Source organism: Gymnoscopelus braueri, assembly GCF_963280865.1.
Source record: "Gymnoscopelus braueri genome assembly, chromosome: 24".
NCBI lineage: Eukaryota > Metazoa > Chordata > Actinopteri > Myctophiformes > Myctophidae > Gymnoscopelus > Gymnoscopelus braueri.
In genome coordinates, this window is record NC_137626.1 from 27,692,540 (window position 1) to 27,716,173 (window position 23,634).

The 23,634-nt window shown below is 43.0% G+C and overlaps 2 protein-coding genes across 5 annotated transcripts in view; one reads left to right on the forward strand and one right to left on the reverse strand.

Annotated features, from left to right (window-relative positions):
• Positions 1–324: 324 nt before the first annotated feature.
• Positions 325–13,186, reverse strand: LOC308080896 (serine/threonine-protein kinase 24-like). The gene is made up of 11 exons (XM_080422985.1): positions 12,364–13,186; positions 9,323–9,553; positions 8,721–8,777; positions 8,144–8,252; positions 6,809–6,966; positions 5,978–6,163; positions 5,689–5,840; positions 4,176–4,293; positions 3,587–3,655; positions 2,852–2,988; positions 325–2,644 (listed from the first exon to the last, which is right to left on the reverse strand). The coding sequence occupies exons 1-11, from the start codon at positions 12,403–12,405 to the stop codon at positions 2,605–2,607; spliced, it is 1,299 nt and encodes a 432-aa protein (XP_080279111.1). The 5' UTR covers positions 12,406–13,186; the 3' UTR covers positions 325–2,604.
• Positions 13,187–18,266: 5,080 nt separating this feature from the next.
• The window catches only part of LOC308080891 (sodium-driven chloride bicarbonate exchanger-like), a gene marked incomplete at its 5' end in the record, with an annotated part of 70,013 nt that continues 64,645 nt past the window's right edge, over positions 18,267–23,634 (forward strand). For 2 of the 4 annotated variants that reach the window (XM_080422979.1, XM_080422977.1), the window contains 2 exons: positions 18,267–18,320; positions 20,768–20,797. In XM_080422979.1, coding sequence (XP_080279105.1) covers positions 18,267–18,320; positions 20,768–20,797 — 84 coding nt within the window. The remainder of the gene's footprint in view (positions 18,321–20,767; positions 20,798–23,634) is intronic. The other 2 variants (XM_080422980.1, XM_080422978.1) reach the window with 2 other exon arrangements.

Here is a 23,634-nt window from a genome sequence, read left to right on the forward strand (position 1 = left end):
AATGCGTTGTGTATATAGTATGTAGATATCTTGATTGACATGCATATTTAATGTTTGATTTCTTACTGCTCACCCCTCCCTCTCCCCTTCTCACTCAAAAAAAATCTCACCCACTTGTATGTGATGTTGACAGTAAAGCTGATTCTGAAATTCTGAAATAAACCTAAGTGAGACATTTGAATGTGCAACTGAGAAGTTAAACTCAGTTTATTCTCACATCAAATGTTTGTCGTGTCGTCAACTGATAGGTCAGTAAAAATGACTCCAGTTCGACAATGGAACCCAATGCCGGACGCTGATAAATGCATGACACGAAGGCCACCATCTCAGTTAGCATTATGTCTTTATTTCTCATGTCACTTTGAAAGCTTACAAGAGCTTACATTTAACTTGGGATTTCTCAAATGACACAAGCAAAGATTATATACAGTACTATAAACTGTCAGCTATGATAAAGAAGACCAAATGTACAGGTTTTTCTAGTTCTTTCCGTAGCATATGTTTTCTGTAAGGTATAGTTTTGTTTTGTTTCTTTGCCAGAGGCAGGTGCCCATTATCCATAAAGCATTCCTTATTTCCATACTTATCTCTTTGCAGTTACAAAAATATCAGATATCTTATTTTCTTTCTATCCCTGTGTTGACAAGTGCGCCCTGATGCAACTCCTCAACATTATTGCTGCATTAGCACAGTAGTAAATTCTGGAACTCTTTAAGTAAACATATATAGTAAAACATGGCTATTAGAGACTCTTTTCCCCCCCCTGTTTTATTTAGTTTCCTCTTACTTTAGGTTCTTTAAATACTCAAACACACTTTCAAAGTGCAAAAAAACTGATCCGAAATTAGAAATAAAGAAAAAGGTGCGATTCATACTACAAAAAAACAAAAATCTGGTAAGCATGAAAGAGAACATGGCACTTCTAGTGTGGTGAGGAAGTGTGAACAGCAACGTCTGGAGCGACAAAATGGAGGATGGCGGTTGTTTTGTTTTTTTTGCCCTAAGTATCACCATAAATGGTCTACGATGTGAGCTTGGCTTGACCTGGTCTATGGTTGAATTTGGCCATGGTTGTGTCAATGCAGTGCACGAGTGTCAGCGTTTGATTGCCTACACAGGCCCCCCATCCCTGTGTAAATTCCCCTTGCCTTCACTTGAAAGTGTACAGGTAGCACGACAGAGAAATCACTATCAAATTAATTAAGGTTGAATCTTCAGTCAAATGTGTAAAGTTGACTGCCGATGGCAGCCTAATCTCAGTTGTCCAATCTTAGCCTTGACAATATCTGAGCAAAAGGTAAAAACTGACTTGAAATGTCTATGATGTAAGTAAGCTTTTTTTATGACTACAAATAATAATAAAAAAGCGTCTGCCACTAAATAACCTACTAGTACACGAGTTAATTGATTCAAATGACTCGGGACTCTGATTGAAATGGAAGATTCACTTCAATAAGAGACAATACCTAACTTTTACTCTGACTGGGAAGGGACAAAAATAATCAAGTAGTGAAATGAAATACGCTGTAACAAAACGTGTGCGTCTCAAAAAAGGCAAGGCATTTTCAGTTCTGTTCGTTTGAGTGACTTTTAAAATCGTTAAATATATTTTTTTCTTTTTTAAACTTTGTTTTTAAACATGATCAATATCTACAAAATGCACGTGACCATTTTTGCACACAGTGATTCATTCCCCGACGCTAACATCAATGACACCTCTTAATCATGTACAGCATGGCGCCCTCCACTGCCTCGGAGGACAAAGTCCACTTAAAGCACTTTACCTGAGGTTTCATTAAGAATGCTGCAATTTGCCTAAACAGGGATTCTTGGAGACATACGAGAGAGAGACAGATTGAGAGAGAGACAGAGAGAGAGAGAGAGAGAGAGCACATGCACACACCCACACAAACACTTGCCGGTACGCACATACAGGTTGCGCACACATAAGCACGCATACACACGGTGTCCACGCTTGTCCAGTACACACACACACTCACACGCACGCACACACACAAAGATAGATCCCCACGGGTTCATCAAGCATGCTTTCAGAGTCTATAGGGATATGACGCCTGCATTACTGGGAGGAGAGAAGGAGGGGGGGGGGGGGGGGGGGTCTTTTCTGGACTGGGTGGGATTTTGCGCTCCTCTTCTAAGCAGATGCCATGTAGAAACTCCACGCTGCGAGGTTGAAGGGGTTCCTCATAATACAAAGCCCAGCGTTCAACTTGGCTGTTCACTGTGTTTGTTGTGGGGGGCTTGCTCTCTTTTTAAGCAAGTCTCACTTGTCACTGAAGGGGCTTTGTTTTTCTTTCATAAGTCAACACCAGACATGTCAAAGTACTCTGCTGCCCCCTGGTGTTCGTCACTGGAATAGGTGACTGACAAGAGGCTCTCCACATTTCTCCCTTCGTCCCGCGGAGCGTCTTTTGGAGTTCAGTGATGTGTAATAGGCTAGGCGAAGCCCCCTCCCCTGCCCAGGGGAGGTCAAATGCGCTCAGCTGGTGTCGAATGATGTGACCCCCGTCTGTTTAACCCTACTGACCGTGGCTGCGGTGTCGGGGGTGGGGCCTGGGAGAGTGGGGGGCCAAGAGCCAATCACTAGGGAGATGAGGAAGAAGTTGTTCTGCTTGTAGAGAAACTGTCAAATGAGAAAGGAGGATAGTTCAGTGCGACAGTAAAATTATTCACCCTGCATAATAGCTATCGATCTACCCATATACGTATATATTTCATGTATCAGTATCAGTGTGTATACACCCTGCAGCTTTTAAATATGTTTAAAATATATGAACCATAAATATATCTCATATAGCTGTGCATTTTTTTCTAAATGTAGAAGTCGTACCTTTGGAGCCTGTGGACCATGTGTGCCACCAGGGAGTCAGAGATACCAGGATAGCTCTCCTCAGCCAGCAGTATGGCCGCCCGCAGTTCATCCAAGGCCATGGGGTTCCCATTCACCTGCTCCTGCCTCGCCTTCAGCTGCAAACCAACGCAGGCAGGTAGGTGTCAGGGACTCAAAGAATGTCAATGGATATTGAAAATCAGTGGTTCTCACTTCCTTTTTTTTAAGGACCCCCCCCATTTGGTATGTATTAGGCCACAGACCCCCCCCCCCCCCCCCCATAACTCAGAGAGTGTACAAACGGAACCAAATGCCATTTTGTTCTGTTTGTACACTATCTAAGTTATAGACCTGTAAGGGTGTATTTGGTTCCTAACTATCAATCATTTAGCTGGGGACTCCCTGTAACCTCATCAAGGACACCTGGGGTGGTCCCCAGACCCCACTTTGAGAACCACTCAAATTTGGATCAGTGTTATCCCAGGTACAGTTGACAGCACTTCCAATACTGTATGTTCCAGTGCAATGAAAGATGTTGTGCACATGATGAAGACTAAAGGCAGATTTATACTGGCACTCACATGACAAAAAAAATTCAATTGTGAATACACCTTTTTCAGTTGATAATGAGTCATTTTTGTAGAATGACATGGTAAGTCAATACATTAAGCTAACCCTTAGCCCTAATCGAGGGCTAAGGTTTTTGGGTTCTCATCCAGGAGGGAAGCTGCTTACCTCTGCCAGAGCAGGAGAGATAACTGTGGTCAGGCTCTGTGAGTAAGGTCTCTTTGGAATGTCTTTTAACTGTGGGAAGATACAGAGTACAGTGACAACAGTTTTTAAGCACATTTGAAAATGACACAGCTTTGCTTTGGCCAGTAATGTGGGTGAGGGCATTTTTTTTTATCAGCATGATTAACATATTTTCCAGATGTGCACACCTTTTTCATCATGGATTACTTCCCTTACATAACTGCACGTTTGAAAAACATAAAACCTATTCTATTTGTTCTGTCATACTATGGTTGAGATGGCCAACAGACATAATGGATAGATTCGTTTAGTAGTAGGACACAGCAATGAACTATTAGCAAATAACGGCAGTTTGGGACGTTTTGGTAGCTGACTGGACAGTGCATGAGTGGATTTCCCTCAAATAAAGGCTTCAAATAAAGTCAAGTTGTGTGTGAATAAAACAAAATAAAGAATGCCCAAAAATAATCTTGAAAAAAGAGAATTTATGCCAGATCAATGTCTTAAAAAGACCCTTAAAAACACACAGACCCTGTTGAAAGAGCCCATCCCTGAACAGTCAGAAGCTCACCTGCTCTGTTGACTGTCCCTCCCCGTTCTGAAGCTTTTTGGGGTCTTTCTCCCGGATGGTGAAGATCCATTCATCGTTGCCAAAGTCGTTTCCGCCCGACGCCTGGCCGTCCTGCTCTCTGATTGGACAGAAACAGGGGCAGCTTAAATATCCAATCGAGCTGAGTGATTTAGTCATGCATTTAACGTGCTTAAGGACTCTTTAACAACAGCAGTGGATAGTTTTTGCTGATGCACTTTTCAGGACCAGTATAGCAAATGGGTTCTGAAAATGCTTTGAAGTGCTTTCTGTACAGCAAAGTAACAACGGGCTGCAGAATTTCCAGTACCAACTAGAAAATAAAGATGGCTGTTGACGGCATAGTGATTACAGCACTCGTCTGAGTGTCTTATTTACTTCTACTTTCCTCAGATGTAATCTCACCCTTCCTGTTGTGTTTCTACTACACCGTTTCCCTCTCAGCTTTCCTAACTGTCCATCTCAATTAACCCATTAACTGTATATAACGGTATTTTCATATGTTTTTAGCCAGTGCCAGAGTTTTTCATTGAAAAAAACCCAGAATTTTTAAGTTTTAAGTTAACAAGGAAGTGGATAGGAGTCTAGATCTTCGAAAAATCATATCTCCTTGGTCTTTGGGTCAAATTGAAAAATAAGATTTTTTTTTTTCACGTAGATCTACGCGATTGGCACGTGGCGGCTTTAAATAGGTTCGCGTAGATCTACAGTACGTGATTGGCAGTGAATCAGTTAAGAGTAAAACGGGAACAGACTGCCCACTGTCTTTTTCAATGTATAACATCTCTTGTTAGGCCTAGGCTAGACTAGGACGTTTTTGTCTGAATCAGAATCATCTTTATTGTCACATCACATGTGTACAGGTGGGTGCAAGCTCCATCGTTTGTCATTTCCAGGAAGAGAAAGGCGGGGATGGGAGGAAAATAAAGACATAGCATCAGCATAACAGTACGATCCGTGCAGTATGTACATGAGGTTTAGACATAAGGTGCATGAGCATAGCAGCTAGTATATACTGAAAAAATACATGTTGCTACCTTTGCACCTATCATCCCTTCCACACTATTCTGTAAATAGTTCCCTCATCTGTTTTAACGTCTGGAGACTCCCATCCAGGACAGGTTTTCAGCACTTAAATGTATACAGGGGGAACGGAGACATGTTGAAAACGATGACGCAGACACTCACAAATGGAATTAAATTGGTACCAGTTCTCTTATTTCTTATAATTACGTTCGCCACTTACTGGTAAATCAGAATCACTAGAATGTGCTGTGATTGATGAATGGCCCAAACTACATAGAACACCAGGCAAATTATCTCTAATGATTGGTTAGGGAAACTCAAACCCCCTCCCCCTTGGAACTCACTTAGGGGGGAGACAATGTCAGACTGAAGCTGTAAACAAGTGGACAGTTCAGTCTGATATCAGGCTATAAAGGAGTAGTAGAACTATTGATCATTTCTGACCCTTGTACAGTCGGGGGTTACTTACGAGTCAGACTCGTCCGAGCTGGACTCGTTTCTGGTTCTGGTCTGCTCCGCCTTCCACCTCTTGTATTTGTCTACCAGCTCGGTCAGGTATGAGGTCTTCTTGGCGTGGCGGACGATCAGCTTATGCTTTAGCAGTTCTTTGGCAGTAGGCCTCTGCAGTGATACCGGAGGGGGTGAGAGGAGAGAGAAAGTCAGGAGTGATCAGCAAAATCTACTGCAGGTCTCTTCAAACGTTATGTGCGGCTGTGTTTTGACACTTTGACACTTTTTTATATTAGCCCAATACTTACAAAACTGGGCTCTTTGTTGAGGCATGCCTCTATAAACTCTTTGAGGGGTTTGCAGTAGTTCCCCTCCAGCGTGGGTGGGTTGTTCTTTGGGATGAGGAACAATACCTTCATGGGGTGGAGCTCTGAGTGGGGAGGCTCGCCTTTGGCCAGCTCAATGGCTGTGATGCCCAGTGACCAGATATCAGCCTGGAAGACATGGGAACAAATACACATGACACTATGGCTGGGCCATATAGACAACATCTATTAGAATATTTTTGACCAAACATCGGTGTTATGATGATAATATCATACTGTGAGGATAATTGTATTTTTCAAATCATTTAAAAAATAGCCGATCTACAAGCTCAGAACACATCAGGAAGCGACACAATGTGAGCTTGTAGGTAATCAAATTTCGCTATTTTTTTACATTTTGAAATGTTTTGAAAGTATAAAATAGGGCTTAACTGATTAAAACTTATCACAAGATTACGATATCTCAATCCCAGACGATATCTTTATAATATTGCCACATATATTGGATACACTTATACAAACACAGCAAGTTCAGTGCTTTAAGTCCACTGTTGCATTGTCAAAATGAGCATTATCTGCTAGCTAGATGTCTTAGTTTCAATATATGCTCACAGTAAGATTCATACAAGACACAAATACCTATCTCCCAGAGTCTCCCACCCTTAGGGTTCATTTATATTTTGTGACACAAATCTTTAACCGAAATACACCATTCTTTCTAATATATACCAAAAAGGTATAGATAAGATTGTGCATTACGCCCGCCCGCCACCCCCCCCCCCCCCCCTCTTCCACTTTGACCTTTGGCCGCACCTTAGAATCGTAGGCGGACTGCTTGATGACCTCGGGAGCCATCCAGAAAGGCGTTCCAACGAAGGTGTTGCGTTTGATCTGGGTGTCAGTCAGCTGTCCGGCCACTCCGAAGTCCGCCAGCTTCACCTCACCCTGCTCCGACAGCAAAACGTTGGCCGCTAAAGAGAGACACAGACAGACAGGATTTAAATTATTCTAAACTGATAGAACCAATTTTTTATTCAAATCATTTCCTAAACATACAAAATCACAGAAATTGTCAATTGAAGGTCATCATTGCTATGCTATTAAAGTGTTGTTTTGTCATCGTCACCATCAGCAGTAAACAACGTTCCTTTAAAAAAAAATCTCATATTTTGCACTATAATATGGTATAAGCAGTGGCTGCTTTTTTTCTTTTAGCCCTTTGTCTAAATTTGGAACAAATCTCTCTCTGGCATCCAGCTCAGGGCTCAGGGATCCTCACAGAGCAAGTGAGTGAGAACTCTCTTTTTAAGCACTCGTAAAGCATTTGTCGACGCTGTTCGTCTGTCTGCCAAAAGCATTAGCAGACGAATGCACAGCAGCCGACAGAAGCATTCAACTAACCCCGGCATGCACTTGCCTTAATTCCCCAATGAAATACTACCCATATAATGTACAAGTCCATAATTGGATGTCAATACCATTAACGTATCGTATGATATGGTGTGGGTGCAGTCCCAGATGTCCATTAAGTCAAAAGCATCATCTATCGCTGTCTGTTGAGGCAGAACAACTCTAACCCAACAGACAACAATAGATGATGGGGTTGACAGAAACTCTCTACCCAAAGTCTGGCCAGACAGATAATCCGGATTATTATTTTTTGGTCAAATATAGTTATGAAAAAGAATAATCCCTTTTCTTTTATGCCTAGATTTTTTACAGAACAATATAATTCCAGCAACATTATTCTGTTACCCTTTTTGGTTCTTCTATTAACATGTGGGTCTGGTATTTGTCAACTACAGTGGGTGTTCACAACTAGACTACAGCTACAGTAGTTACTGTATCCACGCCACCTGGAAGTTACATTAACTACAATTCCCAGAAGTCCACAGTTAGAAAGCTAGCATGTTCAATGACCTTTTCAGTCAAACATTTATTGCAAATTAATTAAAGGGCAACTTTAATAATAATGCGTTCTGAGTCTCGAGCGGTCTGCTGATGTATTTTAGGCTGGTGGACTTTATATATTTTGTGCACGATTTTCACATTTTCTGCTCACAAAATAACGATAGCCTTCAGATATAAATCGGCAAAGTAAGCCTTTAAATGTCTGAATGTCCAGCCTTTATTATTTGTGGAATTTACCTTTGATGTCCCGGTGGATCTTCTTCTCAGAGTGCAGGTATTCCAGGCCTTTGAGGATCTCTCTTAGGATGGTGGCGATCTGAATCTCGTCCAACGCCCCAGGCTCCAACTTAACAGGGACAGAAACAGCAAAACACATCCTCAGACAAACAGGTAGTTTGGGTTTGGGTTTTCTAAAAAGTCAAATTCAAGCACCTTCAAGGTGCACTGTCTGAATTTTTGCATCACCTCATGGTTGTAACGTACCGTCCAATTCAAAATCTCTATCCTTTTTGGATACAACACTATAGATATGTCAATGCCATGCTATAAAATGTCTTGATTTCTACCTTCAATTCAAGCATTTTCCAGCATTTATTCAATCCAAGCACATTGATACCCTAACAATTACAAAAAAGGCCCAATCAGTGATAATGAATCAATGATACTGAAAAAAACAAAGACATATGTGGCCCCACCAAAAACATAAATACAAAAAATTGCTGGATGGATATTTTCAAACTACAAATCAAACACTTTAAGAATGTATGTAGAACCCTACGTTATCGATGGACAAGGAATGGACATCTTCACTTACCAAATCTAATGCAGAGCCTCCACCTAAATACTCCATAATGATCCATAACTTTGAGTCCTGGAAGAAAATGAGGAGAGAGTGAGCCGTTGATGATGTGAAAAGGACGGACTCATTAAATATTAAGAGAGAAATATTCTAGATGAATATTCTCGGCTCCATTATTACATCGGAGATGGGCTCATTGCATGCTGTCTGCAAAGATCCCTGAGTGTTCCCAAACAAGTCATAATGACACTAATAAACATTAAGCAGATGGTGGGAGTCCCTTGTCCTCTCTGATTAAACCCTGTCTTTAAGTTTTGTATTATGTAGGGGCAGAGAAAGTGAGGAGGGAGTACAGGAAGTCCTTTTATACTGGGGCAGAGGGATGACTCTGGAGGTGAAAACAATTATTGAAACATCTTAATGGGTACTCAGACTTCTTTACAATGCTATGTTGACGTTCTATTCAACGGTGCATTTTACAGTAGAATAATGCTCAAAACTCTGTCCTACAATGGTGTCGCTTGCTGAAAAAAGAACACATTGTATCAACTATTTTCATCGAGCGACTCCAAATAAGGAAAGATACACTGTGCAATTTCCGACCCACAGTGCCTCACCTTTAAGTAGGATCCGTAATACTTGGTGACGAAGGGGCTGTCGCACTGGCTGAGCACGGTGATCTCCTGCTGGATGTCCTCAATCTCATCCTCGGCCTCCTCCAGGTCGATTATCTTGATGGCCACCACCTTCTGCGTGCGATTGTCGATGCCTTTGAACACCTCACCAAACGAGCCCTTGCCAATCCTCTCAAGCTTGGTGAAAAACTCCTCCGGATCTGCTTTGGCATTCTGGATGGGGTGGTGTGGTGTGGTGTGGTGTGGTGTGGTGGGGTGGGGGAACAAAAGGAAGGGAGGAAAGGCAAAGGAAGGGAGAGAAAAGGGGAAATGTGTGAAGGGAACCAAATGTCAGGAAGTGAAGCAAAACATCAGCAGGATACCATTGTTGGGAGGATAAGTTAATTTGCCTATTGCCACTCCACGCTTGCGTGTGTGGAGAGGGTAAACAATTGAGATGACAATCATGTCAATTCAAAGTTAAACGTATTGTTCTATCATTTAAAATGTATCTTCATAGGGCAGTGAGATGTTTTTTGGCCACAGAGATGCCACGTGAACGGAACATTAATGGTTTGTTTTTTTAATCAGTGCCACATAAACCGTAGCAAAATCACAAAACCTTAACTGAATCCAATTACATTTCTTTTGGATCATGTTTATTTCATTCTACTTTCAATCGGCATTAGAGGGGGTTCAGTAGTAGTAGTAGTGAGTCCTTGCACACTAAAAATAGGCTAAATGTTTGTACCCAGTAATGATGCAGTGGTTCAGACCAACATGTAAATGTACCCTGGCTGGCCAACGATCAAACCTGCACCTCTCACATACTGTACCAATGACTCCCTCTAATGCTTCCCTGCTATCTGCCCTCGTAAAGAAAGATAGTATAAATTGAAATAACACATGTAGAGACAGGAATTGGCCTTTCAAACGGTACCATCCGCTTTCTCCTCGTCACTGCTATATAGACAGTGTAGTCACAAACGTCTGACAGGGTTTGTCACTAGTTTTTGGAGAGACTTTGGCAGTGTAGTTTGCCAGAGGGGTTGGGTTTGTGTGAGGAACCCAAGATTGATGATTGTTCTGACATTGTAACTAGGAGCTGCACATTTTGGACAAAAAATGTAATCTCGATTATTTTATTTACTATCAACATGTTTCCATTATTATTCCGAATAATTCAAGGAATTGGGAAGGAAGGGAAGGCTTTCAAAGTATCTGATATGGCGATATTCTAGGATTTTTACAACTGAAACTACGCATTATGCCTAATTGAATGACGAGACTTCAAGTCCAACTGTCGCATATGTGAGCATGGAATTAATAACCTATTTGAACAATGCAGGAAAATGACTAAATTCACCAGGGGCTGTTATGTGGGAAACACAAGAGCAGGCAAGCGCTGACAAAAAATGACTTCCTTGTATGACCTCTTCTGAACAGGGAAAGGGTCAATATGCCCATTTATGAGAGAGCTAAAAATGAAACAGCTGCTTCCTATAATAAAGGGATTTTTTAATCTAAGCTTGGTAGTTGGAATGCTTAAAGAAAATGTGCCTGAGCAACACAACTTTGTCTTTCCCAATGGAAAAATGTTTGTGTTAAGGGCTATGGAAAAGAGGTTGCAAGAGGCCATGTGATTTTGTTATTTTCCATAAAACAATTAAAATCTCCAGTAGGGAGTGGGACTGCAAATTGTGTTTAAAAAGCTTTTATTTATTGTTTTACCCTGTAATATACAGACTTTGGCAGGTAACGCACATGCCATCAATAAATCCCTAATGATAAAAAATATATTGGCTTATATTTTGATACCTATGCCTTCACTTGCCACTGTGTTTGGCGGGTGGATAAACTAGTTTCACACCCTGGCAGAGAATAGGCGTCATCTAGCCGATTACAAACAAAATATTTTGGCTAAATCTTAAGACAAACATGAGTCATGTTCGTCTTAAGTGACAGGAGGAGCCTTGCAGCCAAAGATGCAGATCTCCACACCACACACATCTGTCTTTGATGTGCATCCACCTCCATGTTCAGCACTTCTTAGCAAACCACCTACAAATCCTTACCATGGAAAATCTTCTAATAATAAGCCTGTATACAGGATTATGCAAGCTTGTGCATTAGGCAACATCAAGTTTGCATAAGGACAGACATTATCTACTCAAGTTAACTATGCAATTATCACCACCCATAGGCAAAAAACAACAAAATATAATAACTGCATGCATGTACAGACAATTCTTGTGCATCATGCATGCAGGGGTCATCAACAAAATGTGTCCGTGGCAAGACTTGTCCTGTCAAAGTTTTTGCATAACATTATAATGTTCTTATTTTGATCATACGACTCAATTGCTGAATGTCAGTCTCCAGGTTTTCATCAGAAAATGTATAACACTGATTTACTATGACACTGTTTAAGGCACATTAGGAGTCCAGTCCAGGAGACAGTGGTTCTCAAACTTTCTTTTCAAGGACCCCCATAACTCTCAGTGTGTACAAATGGTCCATTTGTACACACTGAGAGTTAGACCTATAATGGTCCATTTGGACCACCTTCAAAGAACCCCAAAGGTCCCTCAACCTACTTTGAGAACCACAGCACAAATACATTTAGGGCTATAGCTCTGTGTCTGGTCATATTTGCATGTCCATGGCAAAAATATAATTTTGACAAAAATGTCCACCACAAGCCGGCATGGCGATGAACCCTGCATGCATGGTACTTGCAGGGCTACCATGGAAACCATAGCAAGCAACCATCATCTCCTTCTGAGGGTGGCATCTGTAATGAACTCATGGTTTGACTAACAGTCAGTGTGACCACGAAACCCCTCTTCTGCTCTTTTAACTCAATTTACTGAGTTCTGGTGAATTTTGGGAGTTTGATGCCAAATCAAGGAGAAATGACAACCAAGGAGTCCTCAAGGAGATGTGGTTGAAATCAAGGAGACGCCTGCAGAATCCAGGAGGGTTGGCAGCCCTGGAGTAGACAGGCAGACACAGGCATAGAGCTTGAAGTTAACCTAACTCACCTGCATGCCCGGTATGTGGCCCTGGACGGGAGAATGGGCCATGCTGGGGACTTGATGATGTGTGGGATGATGATGATGATGGCTTCTCCTCCTTGGCTCTTGCTCTTGGTGTTTACACTGATCAGGCTGTGTGTACAGTGTTAGAATAATAACAACAACCCTACTGGACTGGTGGTCAGTCTATTTACCGTCCTATAGTACAACGTGTCACCGACACTGTGTCGGTGGTTCGATCCCCCGGTAGGGAATAATGTTCTTCAGTCAGAGGACAGAAATAACCTCCCAAGTGTTTAAAAACAAGGCAAATCTCCTGCCGCAATGTTAGCCTCTTTAGCCGCTAACTTAGCAGCACATCCAAAATCTGCCCCTGCAGACAAGCTGCACCGCCTCGGTTCAATAATAATCCGCAGGTCCTGGATTTAAAAGCATCCAGCAGGAAACATTAACGACGATCACTCACTTTTACTGACACTTTATGTGTGGAAAGCTTATATTCTGTGTCTGTGTCGCTAACAGCAGCGTTGTCAGCAAGCTGTGCTGGAAGCTCATCCGTGCACCACAGTGCACACAAGTCTGCATAATATCCGCAAAAAAACAATAAACGATCAGAGTCCAGATGTAGCGACGGGATCAGGATCGTTTGTCTTGATCAGCCGCCACCGGTACCAGAACCTCCTGGTTGATCTTCTGACATTTAATGGAAGAAGGACGGGCTCGTCAATGTGTTTGTTTTGTCTCTCTGCTGTCCCTCTCCCCTCTCTCTCTCTCTCTCTCTCTCTCTCTCTCTCTCTCTCGCTCACTTTCGTGCCGTATTCTCGGCCATCTTGTCGGTGCTTTGCTTGCTTGTCTGTCTGTCACGCCTGGGCGGACCCACCGGATACGGATCCAGATCTATAGGACCATATCCTGCACTAGCCATGGATCACACGACGGTCGTCTGTCACGTCTGGATGAACTTCAACCTGGTGTTTGCACTTTCTTCATTTACAGCCTGTACATCTTCATAAACGTTCGGATTTCAGATGTAAAGTGCTTACCCCATGGCCACGGATGTTACAATTATGTACGAGACCTCAAAATTACCTGTGTCTTCCACATTGTTCAATAAAAAGCATTTTAATCCGATCGGTGGCCATTTTCTCATAGAGTTATAATTTCATAACAATGGTAACCGGAAGACTCGCCCCAAAACACGCTCGCCCCCATTGTTTTCGTGGACCGCTCGCCCCCAGCGGTTCTTGTATTCTTTCTTGTTTTACTGAGGATAATAAAGGTTAGAAATAAGTTTAGGGTTAGGCATAGTCTTACTGAGGTCAAGTTTGGAATAAGGTTAGGTTTTGGCACCGTTTTACTGAGCTTACGTTTGGGAATACCAGGTCGCCACCTGTTCCGAGGTCGCTGGATTTACCCCTGGGCGACGTGTTTTGGGGCGAGTGTTTTGTTATTCGTATCAGAGTACAGTACACCTCCCAACCAATAGGGTCGCGCAGTTGAAAGCGTTGGAGGAAATACAGAGAAAATGGCCACCGATCTGATTAAAATGCTTTTTTTTTAAACAATACGGAAGATGCGGGTACTTCTGATTAGCAGAACATAATTGCAACATCCGTGGCCATGGGGTAAGCACTTTATATTTGAAATATGAACGTTTATGTAGATGTACGGGCCGTAAATGGAGAAAGCGCAAACACCAGGTTGAAGTTCACTATGACAGTCATGGCTTTCATGGCAGATTGGCAGTCGAGGCTTTGACTTTTACAGGGGCCAGTTTCGAATTGCAGCCACCAGCCACCTGTAAGTGCACTTTTAGAGAGGTTTTGAAGGAATTTACACTTTACGACTGTTGGTAGGGCGTTCCACATTTTTGTGGCATAGCAGGAGAACGAATTCCCTCCTGCGGGTAGACTGACACATGATGATGATAGTCTCCTGTATGTGCCGTGGGTGTCAAACTTTTTAATGTCTAGGACTGCTAAATTGATATGGATTTGGCTGCGGACCCCCATCTGAAAACATTTTGTAACAGGGACCCCCATAAGAGAAGATTTGTGTTGTTGTTGTTGTTATTATTATTTAATTACTGTATTTATTTATTTTTAAAAATCAAAATGATTCATAATTTCCCCACAATTTTCCAAAATGTTTTGAAAATAGAAGAATCTACAAGCTCACGATCGATGCGTCTTGACGTGTTGTGAGTTTGTACATCGGCTACTTTCAAATAGCTGATGTGTGGTTAAAGTGGTTAACTTATTTTGATGGTATATATGTTACAGTATGATTGGAGAACCAGTACGATTGAAGAAAGCGCGCTCGTTTTTACCACCCACCCAGCACTAGAGGGAGCCACAAGCCAGGCTTGTGCACAAACATATATGGCCACACACACACACACACACACACACACAGTCACACACACACACACACACACACACACACACACACACACACGCACACACACGTGCACGCGCTCATGCTTTTTTTGGTTTATTGAAAGCAGGACTGTTTAGATACTTTTATTGTGTTCTGGCTTTTGTTTTACTTTCTCCCTGACACACACACACACACACACACACACACACACACACACACACACACACACACACACACACACACACACACACACACACACACACAGTGATCCATGAAAAGAACTATTCTGTCCCTATCGGTTTACAACTCAAACGGCGCTGAGTCGACTAGTAGAGCATCGGCCGGTCAGCGCGGGCACTCGCGCCTGGAGGCGCGAGGGCGCGCTTCCTCGGCCTCAAGCTCCACTAAGTCGGCGCGCCTCCGTCATGGACAAGCGTGTGCGTGTGAACGCGTGTTCAGCGTTCCCCTCATAGATATTATGGTTCCCCTAGCGTAGCTTCCTGGTTGCTATGTGGGGGGGAACAACAAAAGACAGGTCCGCGTCGGCGCATCAAAGCCCCGCCTCTCCGCGTTCTCCTTCTCCTCCTCGGAGGAGGAGGAGAAGGAGAGAAGGAGAGGACGGGACGGTTTATTACGCGAGGAGGAGGAGGAGGAGGAGGCTCCTCTTCCTCGCGAGCCTCGCGTAATAAACCCCCGCCTCGCAGCGCAGCGTCCTCCTTCTCCTCCTCGCGAGCCTCGCTAATAAACCCTGTCTCGAAAAGCCCCGCCTCGCCCCGAAGGAGCCCCGTGCCTAAAAACGAGCGCTCTGTCTTCAATCGTACTGGTTCTCCAAACGTACTGTGACATATATATTCTTCACTAATTTTGCTGGGGAACCTCAGGAACCCACTCAAGGACCCCTGGGGGTCCCCGGACCCCACTTTGAGGAACAGTGATGTAGTGTACACTGTACATAGAAGCCAGCTGTAAATATAAGGATAAGGATAATTCCTTTAACAGGTCCGTTCATGAAAGTCCTTAGGCCTATATGACTTCATGAAAGTCCTTATATGACAAGCATCAGTCTACGCTGCCATGTCAATAGTGGAGTAGTAGCCTAACTAAGTAAAATTTTGATGTATACCTTTACTTTACTTGAGGATTTCTTTAAAAGTTTATACTTCTATTCAACGCATACATATCAGAGGTAAATACTGTACTTTTTACCCCACTACAATTATTTGACATCTGTAGTTACTAGTTAGTTACTATACAGATTTTAGGTTTATATTATATAACAAAAATGATCAATTATTTATGATGTATTATTATAGGTTGAGCTACTGTATAGCCAGCAGCATAGAGCTTTAATTAAAATCAGCCCCACCTACCTAGTTGCAACATTAAATGATGATCACATTAATGCATTACTAATTACAATTAAATAATATGATTGTGAAATGTGTCATTCTGCTAAATCATAATTCGCTGGAATACTGTCTTCGTGGTGGGTGGTGGTTTGTTTAAACACCATTATGTGAGATTGTTTTGGGGCCAAGCCTTTTGTTTTTTATACACAACTGCAGTGCAGTGACATCTACTACTAAGTGTAAATAGGCTCTATGCACAGCAGCCATATATGAAGGAAATTGGGCCTCTTCCTTACTTCCTTCACAGGTGTTCACCAATGATACCAATGAAGGCTCTGTTCCATTTAATGTAGCACAGTGGTTCTCAAACTTTTACATTTCAAGGACCCCCATAACTCTGAGACAAATGGAACCAAATCCATTAGGTTCCATTTGTATTGTACTCCCGTAAGAGGCCATTTGGAACCCCCTCAAGGAACCATGAGGGTCACTGGACGTGGAAAGACTGGTGATGCGAGGTTACTGGACAGGTGTAGCAGAGTGTTTTCCATTGAGCCAACATGAACAATAACAGTAGCCTGGTAAACACCCCCTCCCTCCGGAAATCTCATGCATTGCATTGCATTTGGTTTCAGGAAGGAGGGTCTGGGATTGCTCACAGAGTAAAGCTGCCCGAACCGCTGCGCATACGAACCAATCAGCGGCTGCTAGGGGCGGGATCATCCAATCACCTGCCTAGTAACTTGAAAAAATGAAACTCCGTCTGTCATCGATTCTGCGCCCGAAGTCTCAGATGCAAGTACGCTGTGAAACAAAATGTGTGTCGCAAGCTTCTTCCATTTGACGGAGTGAGGTTACAATAACAGCACCCTGACTCTGTAACAGAGCCTTCATTAGTATCATTGGTAACACCTGTGAAGGTCTTTACACTAGTTACTGTGCATAGAGCTTGTTAGCATGTCGTCGATTTCACCACTAGAGGGAGCCAATGTATCAACGGCCTGACGCGCTGTGCTGGCTGGGGATGGAAACGTGTAGCGTAACTGGAACAATGATGGAATGGATGGACAACACATGTGGGCCGTTGACCATTTGAACCGTTTAGACGAGTCGACCTTGTACATGTGGGCAGTCTCACCCAGAAGAAGACCGGCTCAGCCATAATCTGACAATAACCGTCCATGTGGTGTGTTTGCAATCATGATATTGATTTAAATTAGGCCCCATGTCGCATGTTATAATTCAGCTACGAGATCAGGCTAATGCAAGCAGAGAAAGCCAAGCCATACGGGCATTAACTAAAACATGTAGGAGTGTGTAAGCTAACATGCTATAGTTATTAGGTTAGTATACGCTTAATTATAGCAAATGTGTGGGTTAATATGCCCTAAAGTGACGAAAATGGCCCTCTGTTAAATGTCTATAGGGTCTCTGGGGCTATAGCCTTCCCCAAATGCATTTAGCCTGGGTTACAGATTTATAGGATATGTGGACCTATTTGACGAATGGGGAGTTAATGTTCTTAAACGAGTTCTGGATGAATACAGTTGGCGTTTTCATGACTCACGTGTGTGTGTGTGTGCTTTTCAGTCGTAGTCGTCGTGGGAACGCGAATTGGTCGCTCCGGTAGCCGGAACCCTCGCCCCAAAACACGCTCGCCCCAGCGGTTCTTGTAATCTTGTATTTGTTTTGCTGAGGATAAGGTTAGGTTTTGGCACCGTTTTACTGAGGTTACTTTTAGGAGGTTTAAGTATAGTTTTACTGAGGTTACGTTTAGGATTAAGGCTAGGTTTTAGGCATAGTTTACTGAGGTTACGTTTAGGAATAGCCTACGACAGGCGACCGTTCCGAGGTCGCCGGATTTCCCCCCGGGGGTGACTGTGTTTTGGGGCGAGCGTTTTGTTATTCGTCGCTCCGAGCTGGAGCGCGTCAGTTGAGAAGCGCTACAACACCCCCATGCTTAAATGAGTCCACTGGATGTATGGTATGTAGGGCAGCAGGACGACTATCTATTCTATGATCACCTCCATTTGAGACAAACCGGCCGGTGGATGTGATGTGAGAGAGAAAGAAAAAAGAAAAAAGCATCATCCTCATTGCCAGCCAACAGTCTGACTGAAGACCAGGGACAATAGAGCAGCATCACGAATTCATTGTGAGATCAAGCGATAGAGGAAAAAAATGGACATAACGGACCAAGGAGCTCAGATGGAGCCGCTATTACCAAGTTCAACGGTAAGAAACACTATGATCCCCAAAAACCATTGTGTTTTTCTGTACATTCATAATATAGGCTATCAGCCTGTTAGATTGGCACACTTAACATGGGGGCTGCACGGTCCTCAGTTAGGCTATAATGTTATTTATCTTAAGGATGAAACATAATAATGATTTATTTCAGTTTCCTACAATTTCATAATAGAAAATGCCCTATTTTAGCCTACATCAAAGGACGAGGATTCCCAAATGACCTATATTTTTGTTAGTTTTGGTTGTGTGCAGCGTGAGACCAATTAGAATGATGTCGTTCTCACCAAAACATGAACAATATTCTGTTTGATCAGTTGCATCAAGCATCATAGAGTTTACAGCCTTTGCAGTAGGCTAGCCCAGTCTCAACCTGTGGGTCGGGAACTCAAGGGGGTCCCCACATCATTTTTTGGGGGGTCCCCAGATGACAGTGAAGTGACGATTTAAGGACTTTTAATACCCTTTTAATACCTAAAAATTGCCAAATTGTCAAATAATATAAGAAAGAGGCAAAATATTGTGAAAATAGCCGATGTGAGCTTGTAGATCTGCTAATTTCACAATATTTATCTGTGGAACCGAATCAAACAAAATGTAATGCCTCAACTCCTACATTCCAAGTGCTTATCAGGTTGGGGGGGGGGGGTCCCCAGTTCAAATATGATTATTTTGGGGGGGTCCCCAGTTCAAATATGATTATTTTGGGGGTTCACAGCCTGAAATGGTTGAGAACCACTGCAGTAGCCTATACACACATGCTCTCCTTCTGTATCGTTTATGGCCACCGTAACCTAATTAATCACTCACGTTGTATGAAACATGTTACATGAACAGCCGCAGTTGAAAACGGATTCATTTGATCCAAAATCCTATTAAATCCTACCTCATCGCCTCAACTGGATTGTATGGTGTAGCTATCATGCATCATCGACCCAATTTGTGATACATGGCGAGACTGATCACTGTCCAGCCATTCCTGTTGCTTAGCATACACTGCGGATCCCCGACCATGATGTTTAACCTGCATAACCTGCAAGATTATTTTACAGTCAGTGTGTCAGTAAAACAGAATGGCATACAATACATTTAATCTCTGGATCATCCTAACATATACATACGCAGGCTTTTAATGCCTAATCTGTGGACTTTGATAGTTATGGGTCGGTGATGGGACACCAGTGGTTAATGACAATGTCCTGCATACCTAGTAGCCTACTTTTTGAATCACAGGATCACATAGCCTAATTTCTCTGCCGTTTTATCGAGGATTTGGGCATTTTTGAATGATGCTCCTTTTCTCTCATACAGTACACTTAGCAAGCCAACACACTCTCACTCCCCCAAACGTTGTGTAGCCAGCCCTCCGTCCCGTCAGATGAAATCATCCTCCACTGACCCAGAAGGAGAGAACATGTAGTATCCATTAGGCTCATGCGCTGTGGGCCAACACTTACAGTATGTCTAGAGAGGGTGGTCACACCTCAACGTGAAGCCGCTCATTTCGTTGACACGCCATGTCCAGAACACAGAACACTGAGATATGAGCCGAGTTCTGAGCCCCCTGTAGACTCTACGGTAAATAAGACAATTGATCGTTGAACCGTGCACGTCCTCCTCTGTGTGGAGGCAGAGCCCACTTCTGTGGTCCCCCCTCTCCTTATTAGCATTCAGGTGAGGCAGTGCTGAGAGGAAGGAAATATAATATGCACCCTGGGTCCTTCTCTATGGCACGGAGGGAATCAGAGAGAGAAAGGAGAAATGGAGTATAATGTGAGCAATAGGAATGTTTCTCAGATACAAACATACATGTTTGACGGTAGATGTACAGTAATACCGTGGGCTTGGCTCTCCTGGGACAGTGCTTGTGCAGCGAACGCCGGTCATACATGAGGAGAGGGATGGCTGTTCTCACTCTCATCTCCTCCCCACTCTGTGTCAATGCGGTGCGTTTCCTCTGTCGCCGTAACTCACCGCTGCCCCCTCCACCGCCCCCTTTCCTCCTGGATGCTGCTGCATCCTAATGCCGTTGCCATGGTTTTGCAGGGATGTGTATACTGTATATGGGCATGTGAGGTGTCTACGTGGTGGTATGATGGGAATCAGCCAGGACAAAACAGGGTGGGCAGCCTATGGAGATCAGCACACAGGGGCGAAGAGTGGGCCTCAGTTCATTCCAAACAAGTTTCAGGTTGCCAGGGGTGGCTAAGGGAGTATGTTTGATGTACAAGCATCTTTACAAAAGGCAGGAGGGGCCGTAGCTTTAGTATCCCGACTGTTTCGTTGCTAAATAATGCAGATGGATGCATTCAAAATGTGAATAAACTTCATTCTGCTTGCTGTGAGAAGTCAGAACACATTCCACGCAGGAACGTAGACAACAAGGAACAAGGGAAATAAGACTGATTCCTTGCTCTTCTCTTGTGTTTTTGCAGGATCAAAGCCCTCAGGAGAGCAAAGATGTGGTGAGTGTCTGTCTTTCACTTCGTTGAGCTGATGTTCGTTTAGAGAACAAAATAAAGTCACATGGCTTTTACCCTGCAATAATGTTTTTTGATCAATTAATCAGCTTGCCAAGCAGATGTGTGATCATGAAGCAGATCATGAAGATGGGAATATGGATAGTAACAGTAGAAGACAATTATAGAGAGATATTTTTTATTTTATCCATTTAATATTTTTCTCTACTTCCTCCTCCCATTATAAAACGGGAAATGGAAAAATAAATCAGTAGATGTACTTGTGGCCTACTGGCATTGTGCCAATTGCTTGGTCCAGTGGTTTGCGAGATTAGTAATGGACACACACCAGGGGGGGGGGGGGGGTCCTCACATGATTTTGGGGGGGTCCTTAGATGACAGTAAAGTCATTTATAAAGACTTTTATTTGTTGTGAGTTTGTAGATCTGCTATTTCACAATATTTATCTGTGGAACCGATACCCCAGGTCCCATATGATTATTTTGGGTGGTCGCGGCCTGAAAAGGTTGAGAACCAATGTTTTAGATAGCTAGACTCCTGCAGAGCCACAAGATTGGTTCTCCCTGTGGATCTCTGACATCATGTTGATGATGTCATATTGATGATATAAGTCTAGCCCAAATATGAAAGGATGGTGAGATGGTGAATCTGACATTATGAATTCACAAAATGTGAAAAACCTTCAAACAAATATTCACAATATGTGAAACATACATATTCTATTCTTCCTTTGCTTACTGGAATTGTGGTGGAGGCCCCCCCTAGTCTCTGTGTGCATGGTCCAGTTGTTTGCAAGATTAGCCATGGACACACACTTATTCATTTCTGTTTCATACGGTATTTACAACAAGGAATATAAAAAAATCACACCCAGTGTGAAGTGGGCGGTGTGGTCACAGTGGTCATCACAGTGATGGAAGTTCACTTAAAGAAAAGTAATATTGTGGACCAACCATTGTACACCCCTAACTTAAAAAAAACATAAATGTGTTTTTTTTAAGTGCATAGTCCTATTTATAGGGCTATGCACATGTGTCATGTTTCACTAGCCAATCACAGTCCTGAATAGACTGTGATTGGCCAATCACGGTGCAGGGTTAGGGGGGGGTACACTGGTGGCCAATCACAGCGCAGGGTTGGGGGGGTACAATGGTGGCCAATCACAGTGCAGCGAATGTCGATGTCCAAACCTCACATATAGGGGCGGTTTCACCGCCCAAAAATTAAATAAAATGTATGGAGTGTCCTTCCACAGGTTTCACCAGGCAGGTCATGTCATTTGTTAATGAGGTAATCAAACGTGCACTGCACTGGCTATGACGACATTAGAGACTATGGATGATGATGGAGCTGTTGTTCCCCAAATGGAAGGAACGTTTTAAGCCTAGCCTGCTCTTAAACTAACAGTGTCTGCCTCCTGGACCAAACCTCGAAGATGGTTTCAACAGGAGAGCAGCCTGATAGTTGAAAGTTCTCTCTAGGTTGAGATTCTAGGAGCCACAAAGTAAGCCTTCATAGCCTACTGGGAATGCAGGGACGCAGACGTGTGCACTCACACTCACACACGCACACACACGCAATCTTTAAATACACACTCCAAGGATTATGAGAAAATAGTCGTCAAGAAAACTATCAACAAGTATAGTAAAAAGACAAATATAGATGTAATCTGAACATTGTTGGCTCAGTTTTAAAAATGCCCAAAATAGAGTCAAGATATGCTTAAGAATACCAATTTTAATTCATTCCTCGAGTCCAAATTGTATGGAATATGTGTTTGTTTGTATGTTGTATACTAGATATTTGCTATGTTTCCCTTTTTGGGTGTAACATAGGGTTAAAAATTAACCCTGTGGGACATTATTTCAGTCTGGTACATGGCAGAATTTTAAATACACACGTCAAGGATTAAGAAAAGGCAGTTGGTAAGAACAGAAATATATGATATGAACATTTTCAGCTCAGTTTTTTTTGTGCTGTTTTTGTCCTGTAGAGTCAAGATGTGCTTGAATCTTAATAATAACCACTTTATTCCTTGGGTCCAAATAGTTTTTCTTTCTTTTTTACAATTAAAAAAAAATCATTTTTTGCTTCGCTTGGCCGCAGCCCCAGACTGCCCGGCCCTTCTGGCATCTGCCAGAAGTGCCAGACCGTCCAATCCGGGCCTGGCATATAGCAAAATAGAGCACGCATTTCTCACCTTCTTTCCTCAAAACTGCAGCAGGAGCACTGATGGTGGTTTATTTGGTACTGACTGGTTTTACTTGCATTAACTGTTCAACAATATGTTGTTGTTTTTTTGCCAACACTTTTTTCAGAACCCAAGATATGATGATTTGAAAATGTTCTGCTCCATTCACTTCTTGTTTAAAAAAGGCTGTATCTCGGCTCCTAAGCACTTTTTTTTTTACAATGAATTTTGGCTGTGGCACTGAATGACACTTTTTTTTTTACAATGAATTTTGGCCAGTGGCACTGAATGAGTTGACTTAATCCTCTTCGTCCCAAGTGGGACATAAGGCTTCGACGATCTGCCTCCATCGGGACCTGTCTTGTGCTGCATGTTGTGCCTCGCCCCACGTAAGGTTCATCTCCTGAAGCTCAGCTGTCACGGTTCGTCGCCAGGTGGTTTTGGGTCGACCTTGACTCCTTTTCCCTACTGGGGTCCATCTCAGTGCAACCTTTGGGATTCGCTCCCGGGCCATTCGGAGCACATGTCCCAGCCATCGTAGACGGCGGCGTTTGAGTTCTGACACGACACTAGAGCACCTGGTCATTCTGTGCAGCTCTTTATTTGAAATCTTCTCAGGCCAGAAGATGCG